Raw genomic sequence first — 16374 nt, 5'->3', positions numbered from 1 at the left:
TTTAAAGACGTGTGTAAATTTTGCATAAATCACTGTGAAAGATGCTGCTTTCTGTTTAGTGTTAAAAAAATAGAGATGTTACTTTGTGAAAGTTGGTCTGTATTTAAACCTTATTTTTCTTCTCATATTATAATTCTGGCCTAATCATTCCATAAGAAATAGTTATATTACTTTTCTGGCAAAGGTATTGTATTAAATTATATTAGCTTGTTTAAACACATGAGAGAATAATAATAATTGGTAGCATTCAATACAATTTCAGTTGCGGCTTGTTTCACGGTGATTTCTGAGCTTAAAAAAATGTTGATTTCTTCCTTGTTTACCAGCATCAAGAACAAGTGCTTAATGATACAGTGGATGGAAAAGAAATCTACAATACAATTCGTCGCAAAACAAAGGATGCTTTTTATAAAAATATTATCAAAAAAGGATATCTTCTGAAAAAAAGTGAGTTCTGTTTGCTTCTGTGAAATGTTTTTTTCTAAAAAATGCAGATATGGATGCATGTTTTGTATAGTATTGGTACTAGTGGAGGCAAAATTGAAGTGAGCAAAAGGTGGTAGAAAGTCTGTAAAGGGTATGAAAGGTTCTTTTTCCTTAAGAAGTACATAAATATAAAGACATAATATATAAAATGACACGCAATATAAAGATGTTGATTGGCAGTTCTTTCTGAAAAAATCAGAAAACAGCACAAAAACTAAGCGCCTTTTTCCAAAGGTAACATTCAGAATCATTAAATGAAATGCATTTTCATAAAATGTATTCACATTTCAGATGATCACAGGATGTTAGGTCCCGGTCCAATTGTTGTTCCGGGAGGGGTTCGTAATGATTAAAGAGAGCTGGATTAATGTAAATCAGTACTTTCATTGGAGACCAGAGCTAGTTTAATTTTGTTATTCCAAGTGAGGTAATATGTTTAATTTAAAAATGTATATTCTGGCGTACAAGGTACATTGAGACTTTTTTAAGGTTCTAGCATTGATACCATCAACATTGCATAGAATAATTGGATTAAAAGCTGCCTGACTCATCTCAATATATCCCTGAAGAATTACTATTTAGCAAGATTTTGAAGTTCTGAGGAAGCTAGTTCCTCTCCAAGTATCATGATTTTACTTTTTCTGTTTCCACTAAAGTTGATTTTGAAAAAATAAAAAAAAAAAAAAAAAGAGTAATAACATTTCTGCATATGACAAAGTAGCTAAAACAATAAGTACTAGATAGTGATTTGGATAGCAAGAAAAAGTGAGAAGGAAGGTAAGCATTTCAATGTAGCCAAATTTAAAAGACGCATTCAAAGGAAATTCAGAGGAAAACTAGATCCTCTGAATAAAGCAAGGAAAGCATCTCTTCTCTTGAGAGTGCTAATTCTGAGAGAAGGTGTAGAGGGATGTGGTCGGGTGGGGAATCAGCTGAGAATGAACTTGAAGTGAAAATCTTTACCTAAAAGGGATAATGATAACTTTAAAAGTGCAAGTAGGAGTACTGAGTAGGTGTGGAGAGATGCACATACCTGCATACAGAACAGAAATTTAATAAAATCAGTCTCCCATCTAGTAGAGTATAATAACTGTATGTTAAAGTTAGTTTTCCAGAACAGTAAGTACTAGTGCTTTATTATGAAGGGCTGTGGTGGATAAATTGGATCGCTTACAGCATCACACGTTATTTGCAGACTGTATAGACACAGTCTTCCCACTGATATGAACGGAGCTCATATGCACTTGCTTAATCCTGTTGAGATTAATGAAAATGTTTAGAGAACCATCTAAAATTGTACTTGAATCTGTGAAGAGGGTCTAGTTTTAGCTACATGCTGCAAAAAATTGAGTATGTATACTGATGTTATTGCTTAAGCGTGATTAACTGTCCATTGTTCTTCTGTTTGTATTTTGACAAAAACCTTACCTGCCTTCTTTTTTCTTCATTTACAAAATTTACATTTTCTTTAAAACAATATTATAACTTCTTACTTCCTTTCCTTACAGGTAAAGGAAAGAGATGGAAAAACTTGTACTTTATATTGGAGGGAAATGATGCCCAGCTTATTTATTTTGAAAGTGAAAAAAGAGCCACAAAACCTAAAGGATTAATAGACCTTAGTGTGTGTTCAGTCTATGGAGTACATGATAGTTTATTTGGCAGGTAGGGCACTGTCTTTTAATTCTTGTACATGCCGCAGGACAGTTTACTACTAGTTTGAGGGATATACACTAATGAACAGACTGGCACAATAAGCTTGCTTTTTTGACACCTGAGCCCTGGTAACTGTCCATGTGTGGTTTTTTAGCTTTTGCTAATTATGAAATGAAAGCATTGTGACTCTTGGTTCACGTTGCATTTTATTCCATAGATGGTGTAGATTGCAAGAGCATATGTAGACAGATTTAACTGATTAATGGTAACTTGTTAAGCCATGGCAACTTGATTGCTAGCAACAACTTCTAGTAAGAAATTTTAGAACTTCTTCTTAAGATTTTATCATGCAATATGATGTGATAATGATTTGACCTTTTGCATTGTCATTTTTCAATATTGTGTATTAATTGTTCCACATTTCGTATTACAGGCATTAAAAAGATTACGAAGCAACTGTATTGAGGATTTTAATCCTATTGAACCAAGAATTGATAAGATCAAGAATTTTGTCAATTCCAAAAGATCTGCATTCTTTTGTTGATAGGTATTAGAAAGCTAAATTAGTTAGATAACTTATCAGTGCTTTTCTATTTAAGAATCAGTAAGAATGAGATTAGACCAACATTAGAGCAGTAAGTTAGTCCATATAAGCAAACATTTTACAAATTATTTTTGTAAGAAAATTAGATTCAGAGATAATTTTCAGTTTCATTTACTGTACTAATTTTGGTTATTCAAAATATGTCAACTGCAAGTGATGTGATTATTGGCAAAGAAGTTGAGAATCAAAACACTTTCTGATATCATTGGTAACTAAGATGAAAGAGGTCACATCTTTTTTTTCATTAATTACAAAAAAATGCACAGTCCTGTGTGATATAGAAGAAAAAGATGCATTTACTCCTACAAATGTTATTATTTTTTCATAACAGATAGAAAAACACATTAAACAGAAGCTCTGGTTATTCCATGCATCTTAATATTTATTAAAAGTATTTAATCAACTTTAAGTCTTTTCACAGAGATAATGTGAAGATAGACGTTTAAAATAAGTGGCATTTCTTAAGCTGCAAAGATCTGGTGTTCTTGTACCATCTGATTTTTATACACTTCTCAATCATTTTGAAAAATCTACTCAACTATTGCAATGAGGAGCCATAGATACAAGAGTACCATTTTAAAAAAAAACAAACTACTGAAATGTTCCTCATGTAAGTTGGCAATTATGTCAGAAACTTTGGTGTAGACTGTAAACAAGGAACATTTTGGTTAATGGTGACTGTCTGTTAAGCAGCTTCTAAGAAACACTGTACTGTGGGTTAAAATGTAGTTGGATAATAAGTAACGCTGAAAATGTGGGTAGAAGGAGATGCATGGTTGCACCTACTTGGGAAAGTTGTTGGTGAAGAACTGTACCTGAGACAAAATTCCTCTTATATTTTAAGTAGGTGGTAAAAACTACCTTTCCTCTTTTATCAGAAGTACAGCAAGGGCTGTATCTTTGCATGTCTTTGGTGAAAATGATTTAAGTAGCCCCTGATGTGGCTACTTCTTGCCCCTCTCCCCTCCCCCCCCCAATCCTCCTGTGGGCATGGCCACAAAATGCCATGCCAGTATTTCTCTAAGCAATGGATAGGGGGAGGGGGCGACTGAAACTTCACTTGCAAGTGAAGTAAGATCCTTCATGTAACCCTGCGTTTGGGAGAACTAAATTCCCTTGAACGTAATGTGAGAGGCCGTAAATCAAGTGTGCACTTTAGCTTGTAATGTAACAGTACAAAATATTTTTGATACTTCTTGACAAATGAGTGTAGATACATAAAATGGTGAAGATGTTATAATTGCATTTAAAGCTTTAGAAGTTTATATCACACATATTCAATGATTAGTATGTGATCCAATACACGTTTTATTGGTTCTGAGAGCTGTGGAACATGTTCAGATAAGGAGTTCCTTATGTTAATATAGTTTCCTGAAGTCCTAAAACAACAAATCCATAATGCGTGATTAAATGCATATTCAGTACAAACTGTTCCAAGTTTCTTAAACATTCTGAAACAAACTAGTTGAACTGCAGTGCAATTTTATTGAAATTACATAATTCATTCAAACCAAAATGCACTTTTGAAGCATGTAGAAACTTTTCTTGTTGGGGTTTTTCCTGTTTCCAAGTATGATGATGCTACATTTTTGTTTGTTTTTAAGGCCGAACTGTTTTCAGATAGTAGTTCAGCACTTCAGTGAAGAGCATTACATCTTTTACTTTGCAGGAGAAACTCCAGAACAAGCACAGGTGAGAGCTTTTGTTGGTAAATATAATTTTAAATTTTTTGTTTTGTAGTGTTTAATGATATTATCCTTCTCTAATAGAAAGCAAATGTACCACAGATGGTGGCTATGCCTCCATTAGCAAATATAGACCATGCAGTAGTAGCAGATCTGTAAGGGAAATAGTTGGTGCTGAGAATCCAGCACCTACATTACCTGCGCTTTAGGATTTTTACTTTGGACAAGTTCTGGTCCCACAGACTGAACTTCCATTAGTTTCCATTAGATATTTCTGGATAATATCTTTTGGAATAGTTCAGTCAAAAAAAAAAATTGTTTGCTCTCCAACACTCTTCCATGTAATGAACCAGAGCATGGTAAATGGGAGTTTTGCTTCAAGAGCACATTCCTGATACGAACTAAAATGCTAATGCAGGTATGCCCACCAATTAGAATCTATTGGGCCTTTTACAGTTATTTGTCCTGTTCATAAATTGGTCATTGTTTACAGTCTTAGGCCCTGATCTTGCATGAAAAATAAGTGGTTTAGTGGGGTTTTTTTGTTTTACATTGGTATCGTTTAGTTGTTAGCTCTCTAGCAGTTAATGTTTGCTGTTTAAGAATTGTAGGAATGGAGTCTAATTCCTAAAAGTCACTTACCAACAGGAGAGCATATGGAAGATGTGACAAAGTTCTTATTCATGAAGTTGTTTTGGTATTCCAGAGCTCTGAAATATACTTGTTGTGTCAGAAGTTAAGCTATGCATTTGATTTTATTTAAGAATGTGTAGTAGGCAGAATATCCAGTCCTGTTTTCTGAACACTTGGTATAATCTGCTTTTGGTTTAATTTGCTTAACACTTAAGCTGTTCATTGCATTTATACAGAATACAGGGTTTTCTTTTATAAAATGATTCTGGTTCAGGCAAGTCAGATGTTTTACTGATACTTCTGTTCTCAGAAGTTACAGCTGTCTGTACCTTGTAACATTTCACAGAAGAATAGTTTTGTTGGTATATTAAGGAAAACTTGATGGATTTCATATAGTGTGGTAAATATCAAAGCAGCTGTCCAATGGATTGCATGTTGTCTGAGGTTTGTACAAATCATTAAGTGAATGTAATGTAGAGTGCAGCCTCATATGCTAGTGTCATTGTGCATACTGTGGTGCTGCTGTAAACTTTGGCATTTAAGGGGATAAGTTTTCCTGTTAGGAGGGGGAATAAAGATGACTTTGTATCTAGGAAATATTTAGATTAATTTAGAGTATTTAGTAGGTTCTATGGATCTTTATTTCCTTTTCCTTATGTAAATAAGAAAGCAAGCTAATAAAAATGTGATGCATAGTTGACAGTTCTTCCTTTTGTGGAAGGTTTTGAAAGCTTAAACTTTACTCAGTGGTTTACCTGAGAATAGCTGCAATATAGAATATACCTGTATTTTAAAAATGTGGAAGGTAGTGTAAAGGGTAAGAATGAAAATATTTTTTTCTTTAATGGTATTATTAAATTGTACTTTGAGAGTAGGTAGTAGATCTTTGAGCTACACTTTTATAAATGTTAGTCAAAGCCTAAATTTTGTGCTTCATAAGAGCTTACAAAATTGGGGGGGGGGGGGGGGTGGTGAAAACATGGGAATGAGGCTATAGCATATCTTCCACCTTCCAAAGTATCTACTCTGCTTTATGTATTTGTGAGCAGAGAGAATGGGGGTGTAGGTTATACTTCTTGGTGTTTCTCTGTTAATGCTGCTTTGTTTTTTGTTTGAAGCATATGGAGTAAAATACAACTGCAATATAAAAATAGAGGAGAGAATGTTCAGAACAGTTTGAGTTGTTGACTGTTATTTTCTCAGAAGTGACTAAGTCTTTCTTCATTTTATATACAATTTGTATTTAATTCAATATAACTAATCTGGAAAATTGATAAAGGTAACACTGTATATCCATTAGTAATGCTTGATATTTCTAAAAGAGAAACTTTCAAATTTGCAAATGTTTATGTTTTACTGAGAAAGATATGAATTTAGCTTTGCTATTCAAATTTTCATACTTTGAATTGCATACAAGTTGGTTCTTTGTAAGCTAAAGAAACAACTTCAGATACTTCAATGTACTATTTTTTTTTAGACATCTGCTCTACTGCAAGAAGCTGAATCTGACTTTTTGTTACACTGTTTTGTGCCTTTCTCTCTTAGGACTGGATGAAGGCTCTGCAGATGTTTTGCAGTTTAAGAAAAAACAGTCCAGGGACATCAAATAAACGTCTACGTCAGGTGAAGCTATATAGATGCGGGGGGGGGGGAGAGGTTGTCTCCTTGTTGCAAAATGATGATGATGCATCTCAGAACTTTCCTTTCAACAATAATAAATCATGCATGTACTTTCTTTTTCTTGGAGTTGTGCAGTACCTCTGGTAAAACAACTGGAATCCCTTCCACTTTATTATAATATCTATATACACAAAGAACAAAATGGTTTTAGGCAATTGGCAGATGCTTTCCTAGGTATTAATTTCTGACCACATTTGAGTAAAAGTGTCAAGAATTCAGCATTTGTATTGTCTTAACTCTTACAATTCACCAGATTTGAGAGACTTATGTCACACGTAACCAAAATACTAGCATAACTAATATTATTCATTTTTCAGTGACAAATACATACTTAACTGTGATTATGGCATAATTTATTTTGGTCTCTTGAGAGTACTGTTGTGGCCAGAACCTCTTTCAGAAGTAAAGGACAGATAGTTATAAATGGCTAGATCAGTGATGATTGGAGAATAATAGGAATCAAGAATCCCTGGTATCCTTGAATGCTACGAATGTTGGAAGTAGCTGTTTTATCAGTCTATGGAAAAAGGAATAAAACTTTTTTTCAGGAAATGCAGAATTATTCTGTAGTCAACATTAAAGATCATTGAATACTTCTCAAGAACCAAACTAAATTAGGTAAATTGATATTTGAACTGACAGAAGAAATTGGGAGCCACAAAAGCGAAGCACGTACAGAGTGATCATCTAAACTAATTCTATACTTCCAAAAGCAAAGAAAATGTTAGACTGCATGAAGGAAAAGAAAAGAAAAGAAAAAAGAAAAGAAAAGAAAAGAAAAAAGAAAAGAAAAGAAAAGAAAAGAAAAGAAAAGAAAAGAAAAGAAAAGAAAAGAAAAGAAAAGAAAAGAAAAGAAAAAAGAAAGTAGATGCTATTTAATATTTATGTTATTCTCATTTAGGATACAGTTAGTTTTGATCATCTTATATCAAAATGCATAAAGGAAATGAGAAAATTATTTTTATTATAGACTGGAATGAGTAAAAGAATTTCCAAGTAAATAAGTGTGGGAAGTATTGAACTATTTAGAGAGGTGAAAAGTATAAAAAGCATGAATGATAAAGGTAAATAAAGTGTATAAAGATCAAAAATCATACTTCCATGAGTGTCTTATAGAAATTATATCAGTTTCAGGGATTCTTGAACTGTCATTTGAAACTTCTGGTACTGAATATTTGGATTTAAATGGAGTTTTGACCTGATCAAGTATGATATTTCCTGTATTTGTCTAAATTGACTTCAGTTGATATCAGTAGATATTTGATTAAGCTATGAATTGCATGCAGTTCAGAAGTTTGTAAAATAGTAGACTGTTTAAAATGTATTTAATGTAAATGATTTTAGAGAGTTCACTTCTCATTTTATGGAAATTGAGTTTCCAAGTGCTATTATTTTGAGAATCTGTACTACAGACTAATATCTTCCTTTTAACAGGGAGAAAACAGTGCAGTGTGTTAAACAAGGGAATTTTACATAATCTACTGTTGTTTAGAATAGAATAGAACATTTCAGTTGGAAGGGACCTACAAAGATCATCTAGTCCAACTGCCTGACCACTACAGGGCTGACCAAAAGTTAAAGCATGTTATTAAGGGCATTGTCCAAATGCCGCTTAAACACTGACAGGCATGGGGCATCGACCACCTCTCTAGGAAGCCTGTTCCAGTGTTTGACCACCCTCTCGGTAAAGAAATGTTTCCCAATGTCAAGTCTGAACCTCCCCTGACACAGCTTTGAAACATTCCCATGCGTCCTGTCACTGGATACCAGGGGGAAGAGATGAGCACCTCCCTCTCCACTTCCCCTCCTCAGGAAGCTGTAGAGAGCAATGAGGTCACCCCTCAGCCTCCTTTTCTCCAAACTAGACAAACCCAGAGTCCTCAGCCACTCCTCATAGGACATGCCTTCCAGCCCTTTCACCAGCTTTGTTGCCCTCCTCTGGATGCATTCAAGTACCTTCACATCCTTCTTAAATTGTGGGGCCCAGAACCGCACACAGTACTCAAGGTGAGGCCATGCCAACACTTAATACAGCAGGATAATCACCTCTTTTGACTGGCTGGTTATACTGTGTTTGATGTACCCCAGGATGCGGTTTGCCCTCTTGGCTGCCAGGGCACACTGCTGACAGGTATTGAGCCTAATCTGTTAGGAAAGCACCAAATATGGCATTGTGTTTGGACTTGTCCAAGGCTCTTACCCAAGATACAATTCTTTGACTTCAGTAGAATTTTTTATGCATAGAAAAGTTAGTACTTGCAAATCTTAATGTCTCATAGTGATGGTTTTAAAATTAAAAAATAAGATGAGTTAAAACTATGGTGCTGGAGGTTTATTTTCAAGTTATTTGAGTTGCTCTTAATTTTACTGGTGCCTCTTAAAATCTTGTTCCATTATTCCTTTTCCCTGCTCTTTCTATTAGGAAATTATATTTTGTATTTAATATTTATACCTTACATTAAGCCTTCACATGGGGGGAATTCCATTCTTTCTTTTTTAAAAAAAAAGGAAATAAATTTTGTGTATTTTCTTTAGGTCAGCAGTCTTGTTTTGCATGTAGAAGAAGCTCATACGCTCCCAGTAAAACATTTTACTAATCCGTATTGTAACATCTACCTGAACAGTGTCCAGGTAGCAAAAACACATATCAGGGAAGGGCAGAACCCTGTATGGTCAGAAGAGTTTGTCTTTGAGTAAGTCTTAATCTTATTGAATTACTGAATTTCACTTGTAAGTTGCATTGCATTTAAGATTCTTTATGCTGTACTCTTTTGAATGTGCTTTTTAAAAATGCTGTATGCATGGTTATATGGCAGCTACCTTTTAGCCACAAATGCATGGGTAGAATTTTATGTATGCATATAAGTATCTTTGTTAATATAATTGTCTTTGGCTGATCATGAGAACTCAGAATAGAAATAACTTTAGAATAAGTTTAAATGTTGGCCAAGTATAGTATTAATTAAGGCTTTCTGTCTTTTCCCCTAGCGATCTTTCATCTGATATTAATAGATTTGAGATAAGTCTTAGTAACAAAACAAAGAAAAGTAAAGATCCAGATATATGTAAGTATTTTTCTGTAAAAGATGCATATATATTGCAACAATGGATACAATTTTCATTGCTCTTGTCAAACACTGTCACAAGAGAATTAAGTATATTCTGTGATTACCATACAACTGTATTGGTATGTTTTGGATGTCTGTTACTAACTCTACATTAATGTTTTTACAATAAGAACAGAACCTGCATGATTTTAGTAGTAAAATGCACAGTAATCCAGTCTTATGTATCTGATGGCTTTTTTAGCTCTATTACAATATACCTATTATGTTATACCGTGACCATGTTTACCGAAAAAAAAAGAGAACAGAGAAGCTGTCAGAATGAATCTGCTCCATAAAATGTTACATTCCACTAAGATAATTTCTTTAATGTTTTAAACCGAACTGTATGGAATATTTTTTATCGTTTTCAGGGGGTTTTGTCGCTTCCAGTGAGAAAGAGGGAGGAAAGGTAGTACTTTCCTCACTTAAAAATAAATAAAAATTCAACTTGACAGTCTGTAGAAAAAAATTTACCTCAGTCCTGTGTCATCCTGTTCTTCCCCCCCATTCTCTCTCATCTGTGTTCCCAAGAATTTACTTTCCTCCTCTTATGTACACAGCTTCTTCAAAACCAAACCAAACCCAAACCAAACCAACCTCCCACACCCCCTGCCCAAGATTTGTTCCAAGTACTTTTCTGTTGTGTTCAGACCTGTCCCAAAGCCTGGCACAGTATTTATAATCTGTTGCTGTTGGTTTTGGTTTGCATGTATTGTGTTACTGGCCTGTTATGTTTGCCTCGGTGTCAATTTCTTTCTCTTTTTTCCCCTCTCAGATAAGAGATTTGTAGGGAAACTTTGACCAAAGTAGAAGAATTACTTCTAAAACTGAATGCTCTTGCAGAACCTAATTCAATTTCAAAACTCTTGCCCTTTCCTCTGACTAAAAAAGTTTCTGTATAGCAGAAGGAAAAAAAGATGTATTTCCTTTGACAGACAAAAGGACTTTCTAATTGCAGTTGTGACCTTGCTCTTGCACAGTTCTATTCATTTGAGCTAGAAAATTCTTTATCAGGGCCACAGCTTTGGTTAGTAAAAGAACCCTTCAAAGGCTAATTCATGAATGGAATACTTCAGTAACTTCTTTTAAAGTGTTTTTGTAGTTTCCTTCTCTCTGTCCAGATTAAGGAGATTGTGCTACCTTTATATGTATCCAACTGGTGGAAGGTTATAGATTGTTTCCTTATTTAAGTCAAGAGAACTGGCAATGTTTCTTGATTATGGTTAGGTAGACTCTTAGAACATAACAAGTCCTTTCATTTTGGGATAAGAATTAGACAATATCAACTTGAATCAACAGGCATCTCTGCCTACATCCCCATTGTCGTGGTTTGGGCCGGGTTGGCCAATGACAAGACGACAGATGCTCTCCCCCACCTCTCACTCCAAGGAGAGGAAGAAGAGAGTTTAAGAGATCTATGAGTATAGAAAAAAACTGAACTACTTGAATGAAATATTAATAATAAAATAAAATTGAAAGAATTAAATAGATACAGTATATATAAATATATACAAAACCCTATCAAGCTCCCAGGGAGGTGTCACTGTCAGGCACTGGGGACTCAGAGACGGATGGGAACTGGATTCTAGATCTTGATTCAGGAATCGATGGATCGGGATCAAAGGTAGACCAACAGACAGGGTCCTCCTCAGATGTGAGTCACCGAAGAGAACAAACCATTGATGAAGCCAAGCAATTGAAGAAGAGAACCAACCCTTTGATTCCTCAGCTTTTATACTGAGCATGGCAGATGGGATGGAATACCTTATTGGTCAGTTTGGGTCACCTAACCTGTCCACTCCTCCCCACAGGTACGACTGCTCCACAGGGTAAACAACGAAGTCAGCTGACCCTATTGTTCCCACAGCAACAAATATAAGCATGAGCCTCTCTCACTGAACAGAAAGTAGGCTTGGCTCCACCCCAAACCAGGATACTCATCCCTATTGAATATTTGAAGTATACGGGGGGAAAAACTGAGGTAGAAGAGACCTTATCCAACATCCCTGTGTGCTGTGTTGCCTAAAGCCTTAACCTCTCTAAAGGAAGGAAAATGGATTGGTTACCTTTCTTAAAATTTCTCCTTTGTAGCCAGTTATTAAATGTGGATTGCTCTGAAGTGGGACTAACGTGAGGCTCATCTTCCCAGATAACCCAGGTGGTCAACTTTTCTACTTGTTTTTCCTGTCATATAAACCAGATTGAGGGCCCAAAAATCTGATGCTGGTTTCACTGTGTTTTCACAGAATGGTAGGGGTTGGACGGGACCTTTCAAAGATTGTCTAGTCCAAGCCCCCTGCCAATCAGGTTCACCTAGAGCAGGCTGGACAGGAGTGCATCCAGGCGGGTTTTGAAGATCTCCGGAGAAGGAGACTCCACAACCTCTCTGGGCAGCCTGTTCCAGTGCTCTGACATCCTCAAAGGAAAGAAGTTCCTCCTCATGTTCAGATGGAATTTCCTGTGTTCCACCTTGTGCCCATTGCCCCTTGTCCTGTCACTGGGCACCACCGAGAAGAGCCTGACCCCATCCTCTTGACACCCGCCCTTTAGATATTTACAAGCGTTGATAAGATCCCCTCTCGGTCTTCTCTTCTCCAGGCTAAACAGACCCAGGTCTCTCAGCCTTTCCTCATCAGAGAGGTGCTCCATTCCCTTGATCATCTTTGTAGCCCTCCACTGGATTCTTTCAAGTAGTTCCCTGTCCTTCTTGACCTGGGGGGGTCCAGAACTGGACACAGTACTCCAGGTGCGGCCTCACCAGGGCGGAGTAGAGGGGGAGGATGGCCTCCCTCAACATGCTGACCACGCTCTTGTTAATGCACCCCAGGAGACCATTAGCCTTCTTCGGCACAAGGGCATATTGCTGTCTCATGGTCAACTTGTTGTCCACCAGGACTCCCAGGCCTCTCTCTACAGAGCTGCTTTCCAGAAGGTCAGCCCCTAACCTGTACCGGTGTATGGGATTATTCCTCCCTAGGTGCAGGACCCTATACTTGCCCTTATTGAATTTCATCAGGTTCCTCACCGCCCAACTCTCTAGCCTGTCTAGGTCTCGCTGAATGGCAGCACAGCCTTCTGCTGTGTCAGCTGCTACTCCCAGTTTTGTCATCAGTGAACTTGCTGAGGGTCCACTCTGTCCCCTCATCCAGGTCGTTGATGAATATATTGAACAAGAGTGGACCCAGTACTGACCCCTGGGGAACACCGCCAGCTGCAGGCCTCCAACTGGACTCTGCACTGCTCATCACAACTCTCTGAACTCTGCCACTCAGCCAGTTTTCAGTCCACCTCACTGTCCACTCATCTAATGCACACTAAGCTTACCTATGAGGATGTTATGGGAGACAGTGTCAAAAGCCTTGCTGAAGTCAAGGTAGACAATGTCCACTGCTCTCCCCTCATCCACCCAGCCAGTCATTCCATCATAGAAGGATCGGTCAAGCATGATTTCCCCTTGGTGAATCCATGCTGACCACTCCTGATGACCTTTTTTTCTTCTACGTGCTAAGAGATGACATCCAGGATGAGCTGTTCCATGACCTTTCCAGGGATGGTATTGAGGCTGACTCAACTGTAGTTTCCCGGGTCCTCCTTCTTGCCCTTTTTGAAGACTGGCATGACATTGGCTATCGTCCAGTCCTCAGGCACCTCTCCTGTTCTCCATGACCTTTCAAAGATGATGGAGAGTGGCTTTGCAGTAACATCTGCCAGCTCCCTCAGCACTTGCGGGTGCATCCCATCAGGGCCCATGGATTTGTGGGTGTCAAGTTTGCCTAAATGATCTCTTCCCTTATCCTCCTTGGTCGAGGGAGAGTCTTCCTTTCTCCAGGCTCTCTCTCCTACCTCCAGGGTCTGGGATTCCTGAGGGCCGGCCTTAGCAGTAAAGACTGAAGGAAAGAAGGCATTCAGTAGCTCCGCCTTCTCTGCATCTTTGGTCACCGAGGCACCCACCTCATTCAGCAGCAGGCCCACATTTTCCCTAGTCTTCCTTTTACTGCTGATGTACTTGAAGAAGCCCTTCTTCTTGTCCTTGACATCCCTTGCCAGGTTTAATTTCAAGTGGGCCTTAGCCTTCCTCGTTGCATCCCTGCATATTATGACAACGCTCTTACACTTCCCCCAGGTGGCCAGTCCCTTTTTCCACATTCTGTAATCTTCCTTCTTGCATTTGAGTTTTTCCAGAAGCTCCCTGTTCATCAAGTGCAGGTTTCCTGCTTCCCTTGTCTGATTTCTTGCCCCTAGGGATGCACCGATCTTGACATTGGAGGAAGTGGTGCTTACATATTAACCAGCTATCTTGCATCCCCCTTCCTTCTAGAGCCTTAGCCCATGGGATTCCTTGAAGTACACCGTTGACAAGGACAAAGTCAACTCTCGTGAAGCTCAAGGAGTTCCTTTTCTTTCATTGTAACACACAAAACTAAATACCAAAATGATTCAAGTATATGAGGGCTTTTTTTTTCTGTTTTTTTGGTGGGTTGACCTTGGCTGGATGCTAGGTTCCCACCAAGACCTTCTCTCACTCCCCCTCCACAGTGGAACAGGGGGAGAAAATAAGATGAAAAACTCATGGGTTGAGATAAAGGCAGTTTAATAGAGAAAAGCAAAGGCTGTATGCGGAAGCAAAGGAAAACAAAAAGATTTATTCTCTACTTCCCATCAGCAAGTGAAGTCTGGCCACTTCCTGGGAAGTAGGGCCTCAGTATACGTAGCGGTTGCTTTGGAAGACAAACGCCTTAATAACGAATGCTCCCCCTCCTCCTCCTTTCTCTTAGCTTTTATTGCTGAGCACAACATCATATGGTATGGAATATCTCTTTGGTCAGTTTGGGTCAGCTGTCCTGGCTATGTCCCCTCCCAACCTCTTGCCCACCCCCCCCCGCTGGCCTTTGGGGGTGAGGAGTTTGGGAGACAGCCTTGAGATGCTGTGTGAGCACTGCTCAGCAGTAGCCAAAACTGGTTTGTTATCAACACGTTCTAGCTACAAATACAGAGCACACCACTATGAAGGCTGCTATGGGGAAGGTTAACTCCATCCCAGCCAGACCCAATAGAAGTATTTAAAAATATTTCTTTAGTTCTCAAGTCTTTCACCTTGAAATTTACCTGATTATTCATTCCATTATTTTTGTATTTTTGGTTTGAAAAGGTATTTCAAATATTCAGAAATTATGCTAAACACTTAGCAGCAATTCTACTTTTTTCTTTGTTTCTGTGACAGTTTGTTAATAATTTATTCAAATAAATATATAAATATGGCTTAAAAAAACCAACCACACAAACAACCACAACCAAAACCTCTGGAATATATTGTTAGATTTCATGTGTTGCTACTGAAAATTGGGATGCTCAAATTTGGTCAGACAGTCAAATCAGTAAATGTCTCAGGGCAGTTCCACATAGGGTTCAGCTGTAGTGGAAGTTCTTGTTTGGTTTTGAACCAGGATAGTTGGTTAATTTCAGATTAATTCATGTTAAAAAGAAAACATTTTTATATTAGAGGCAGTCACCTCATGCAGTCAAGTCCATAGAGCAAAATCATAGAATGGTTTGGGTTGGAAGGGACCTTAAAGATCATCTAGTTCCAAACCCCCTGCCGTGGGCAGGGACACCTCCCACCAGACAAGGTTGCTCAAAGCCCCATCTAATCTCATCTTGAACACTTCCAGGGATGGGGCATCCACACATTCTCTGGGCAACCTCTTCCAGTGTCTCACCATCCTCACAGTAAAGAATTTCTTCCTGATATCTAATCTAAATCTCCCCTCCTTCAGTTTAAAACAGTTACCCCTCGTCCTATCGCTACACTCCCTCATAAAGAGTCTCTCCCCATCTCTCCTGTAGGCCCCCTTTAGGTACTGGAAGGCTGCTATAATGTCTCCCCAGAGCCTTCTCTTCTCCAGGCTGAACAACCCCAACTCTCTCAGCCTGTCCTTATAGGAGACGTGCTCCAGCCTTCTGATCATCTTTGTGGCTCTCTGCTGGACTCGTTCCAACAGGTCCATGTCCTTCCTGTGCTGAGGACTCCAGAGCTGGATGCAGTACTCCAGGTGGTGGTGTGGTGATGTGGGGGATGAGAGGCTACCAGTATGACATCATTTGAATTAGACTGTCTCGTAATAGATATACACACCCCCCCCCCAAAAAAGATGGACCATGAACCTTAATTCTGCCATTTTCTGACTCCTGAGCGCTTACTTTAACAACCTTATTGTCCTCTGGCTATATTTTTCACGTGCAATATAGGATCATTTAGGTTGGAAAAGACCTTTAAGATTATTGAGTCCAACTGTTAACCCAATGAAGAGATGAATGACCGCACACTAATTTTTTTGGTTTTTTTCCAGCTGTAGCAGTATGCAACCATCTGATAGATAACCCTTTGTTAGCATGTCCAGAGTGTGACTTATCACTTGCATTCATGTGACTTGAGAGCGTACAAGCACTGAAATAACCCCCTTCCTGTGAGAAGTCAGTGTATAAAAATACGATCTTGTAGGACTCATAATAAATGATTTTTTTG

The 16374-nt window shown here is 38.1% G+C and overlaps 1 protein-coding gene across 1 annotated transcript in view; it reads left to right on the top strand.

Annotated features, from left to right (window-relative positions):
* LOC141476742 (ras GTPase-activating protein 1-like) overlaps positions 1–10977 on the top strand; it is an 88770-nt gene extending 77793 nt beyond the window's left edge. The window contains exons 11-17 of the mRNA XM_074165550.1: positions 327–447; positions 1995–2151; positions 4351–4438; positions 6610–6687; positions 9280–9437; positions 9733–9809; positions 10973–10977. Coding sequence (XP_074021651.1) covers positions 327–447; positions 1995–2151; positions 4351–4438; positions 6610–6687; positions 9280–9437; positions 9733–9809; positions 10973–10977 — 684 coding nt within the window. The remainder of the gene's footprint in view (positions 1–326; positions 448–1994; positions 2152–4350; positions 4439–6609; positions 6688–9279; positions 9438–9732; positions 9810–10972) is intronic.
* Positions 10978–16374: the final 5397 nt, after the last annotated feature.

This window comes from Numenius arquata, chromosome W (assembly GCF_964106895.1).
Source record: "Numenius arquata chromosome W, bNumArq3.hap1.1, whole genome shotgun sequence".
Classification (NCBI taxonomy): domain Eukaryota; kingdom Metazoa; phylum Chordata; class Aves; order Charadriiformes; family Scolopacidae; genus Numenius; species Numenius arquata.
This window is presented reverse-complemented; position numbering and strand designations above follow the sequence as displayed.